The sequence below is a fragment of the Manacus vitellinus genome, unplaced genomic scaffold (assembly GCF_001715985.3).
Source record: "Manacus vitellinus isolate BGI_N305 unplaced genomic scaffold, ASM171598v3 scaffold_18_pilon, whole genome shotgun sequence".
Lineage (NCBI taxonomy): Eukaryota > Metazoa > Chordata > Aves > Passeriformes > Pipridae > Manacus > Manacus vitellinus.
In genome coordinates, this window is record NW_021939324.1 from 10,696,145 (window position 1) to 10,697,823 (window position 1,679).

The 1,679-nt window shown below is 58.5% G+C and overlaps 1 protein-coding gene across 1 annotated transcript; it reads right to left on the bottom strand.

Moving 5' to 3' along the window:
- Positions 1-298: 298 nt before the first annotated feature.
- On the bottom strand, positions 299-1,673 carry OTP (orthopedia homeobox). Its single transcript, XM_018070263.3, has 2 exons — positions 1,627-1,673; positions 299-714 (listed from the first exon to the last, which is right to left on the bottom strand). The coding sequence occupies exons 1-2, from the start codon at positions 1,661-1,663 to the stop codon at positions 299-301; spliced, it is 453 nt and encodes a 150-aa protein (XP_017925752.1). The 5' UTR covers positions 1,664-1,673.
- Positions 1,674-1,679: the final 6 nt, after the last annotated feature.

The following is a 1,679-nucleotide window of genomic DNA, read 5'->3' on the forward strand; positions in this document are numbered from 1 at the left end:
GCCGTGGAGCTCAGCCCGTGCCCCGCTCGGGACCACCGCGCTGTAGGTGGGAGGATAGAGGACAAGGGGATACCCCAAGGCGACAGCTTTGCGGAAAGAGAGGCGAGGGATGTCTGTTTTCAAGGCTTCCTGGCCAAACTGTTGCTTTCAGGACTGGATTACCTTCCCCGTCATCGGGCTGAGGTTTGGGGCACCCACCCCCCCCTCCCTGTCGTGACTGGACTCGCCGCCGGCCGGCTGTGCCGCGCCGTCGGTGTGACTGGGGAAGGGCCGGTGGGCACTGCGCGGGGGCGGCTTTTCATACCTGCACCCGGGACTCGGTGAGGCCGATGCGCAGGGCCAGCTCCTCCCGCATGAAGATGTCCGGGTAGTGAGTCTTGGCGAAGCTCCTCTCCAGCTCGTTGAGCTGCGCCGGCGTGAAGCGGGTGCGGTGCCGCTTCTGCTTCTGCTGCCCCTGCTGCTGCCCGGCCTGGCTGGGGTTCTGGCCGCCCTGCTGGCCTTGCTGCTTGTCGGCGTCTTTGGCGCTGACGGCTAGGGAGCTGGGGTTGGATCCCACCGTGGTGATGTCGTCCCCCGGCAGCAGGGTGGTCCCTTCCACCGTGTCCGAGTTGGGAGGCATGTCTCCCGGGTGTCCCCCCGGATCCGAGCCCCCTACGCCCAGCCGACACTTCACCGCCTCCCGATGTCCCAGCAGCTCAGCCGCATCTTTCATCCCTGCGGAAGCAAAGGAGCGGCAGTCACTCCTCTGCTGCCAGGCATGGATTCATCAGAGCCGCTTTCCAACGCATTGAGCTGGCGAGAAGCATCCAGCCACCGCCTCCGCCCCGCCGTCCCCCAGCCGCCCGCCAGACCCTCAACCCTGCTCGGCTCCGCGACGCACAGAGACCCCGGCCCAGCGCAACCCGGGCAGAGGAGGGAAAACTTTACACCTCTTCCTGCTGAAATAACTAGCTCCCTGTCCGGCCTCCCCATGCGAGATCAGGGGAAGGGAAGAGGGGGAGGGCAAGTTTTACCGGGTTCAACTTGGGTTTTCCAGCGGAGCTGGTAAGAGAAAGAGACGGAGAGAAAGAAATAAGGCTCGAACCGCCCTGCTGCCGGGAGCATTACCTCTCCGACAGATGCGCGGGGACCTCGGTCTGTCTAGCCGATCTTTCCCCTCTTCTCTCTCCTTTCCTCTAAACAAACTCACGAATAACCGTAAATAGACGAATACAGATATTTCTCTTTTTTAAAAAAAGGAAAAGAAGGAAGGAGAAAAGCGAACAGGCGAGGAGGAAGAGGCCACCTAGAACTCCGTAAACACTATAGAGCTCATCTGTCCTAAAATAATCATCATCATCATCATAATGTGTAGGTATATATATATATAAACAGGGGAGAAAAAAATTAAATGATCCACAACTCGCTGTAGATCTACATACTCTGTAGGTCTCACTCCCTCTTCTTTTTTATGTTAAATCAAATTAAACTTTAATACAGTACAATTACTTTTAAAGGAATTAGCCCATTTAGATCGCATTAAGGTAAAATAAGGAACAAATTGTCAATTTCCTGCCCCGGCTTCCTCCCCACTCGCTGCCGCCGGTGCAGCCGCCGCGGGGCGGGGGGGTGCCGGGGGAAACTCACCGAGACGGGCGTCCAGGAGGTCGGCGTGAGACAGCATCGCGCACCGCTCCAGG

Coding starts and splice junctions, on each gene's coding strand:
- OTP (XM_018070263.3), bottom strand. CDS start 1,663: ATGCTGTCTCACGCCGACCTCCTGGACGCCCGTCTCG. Junction 715..1,626: donor CCTCCTGGACGCCCGTCTCG/GTGAGTTTCCCC, acceptor TTGCTTCCGCAG/GGATGAAAGATGCGGCTGAG.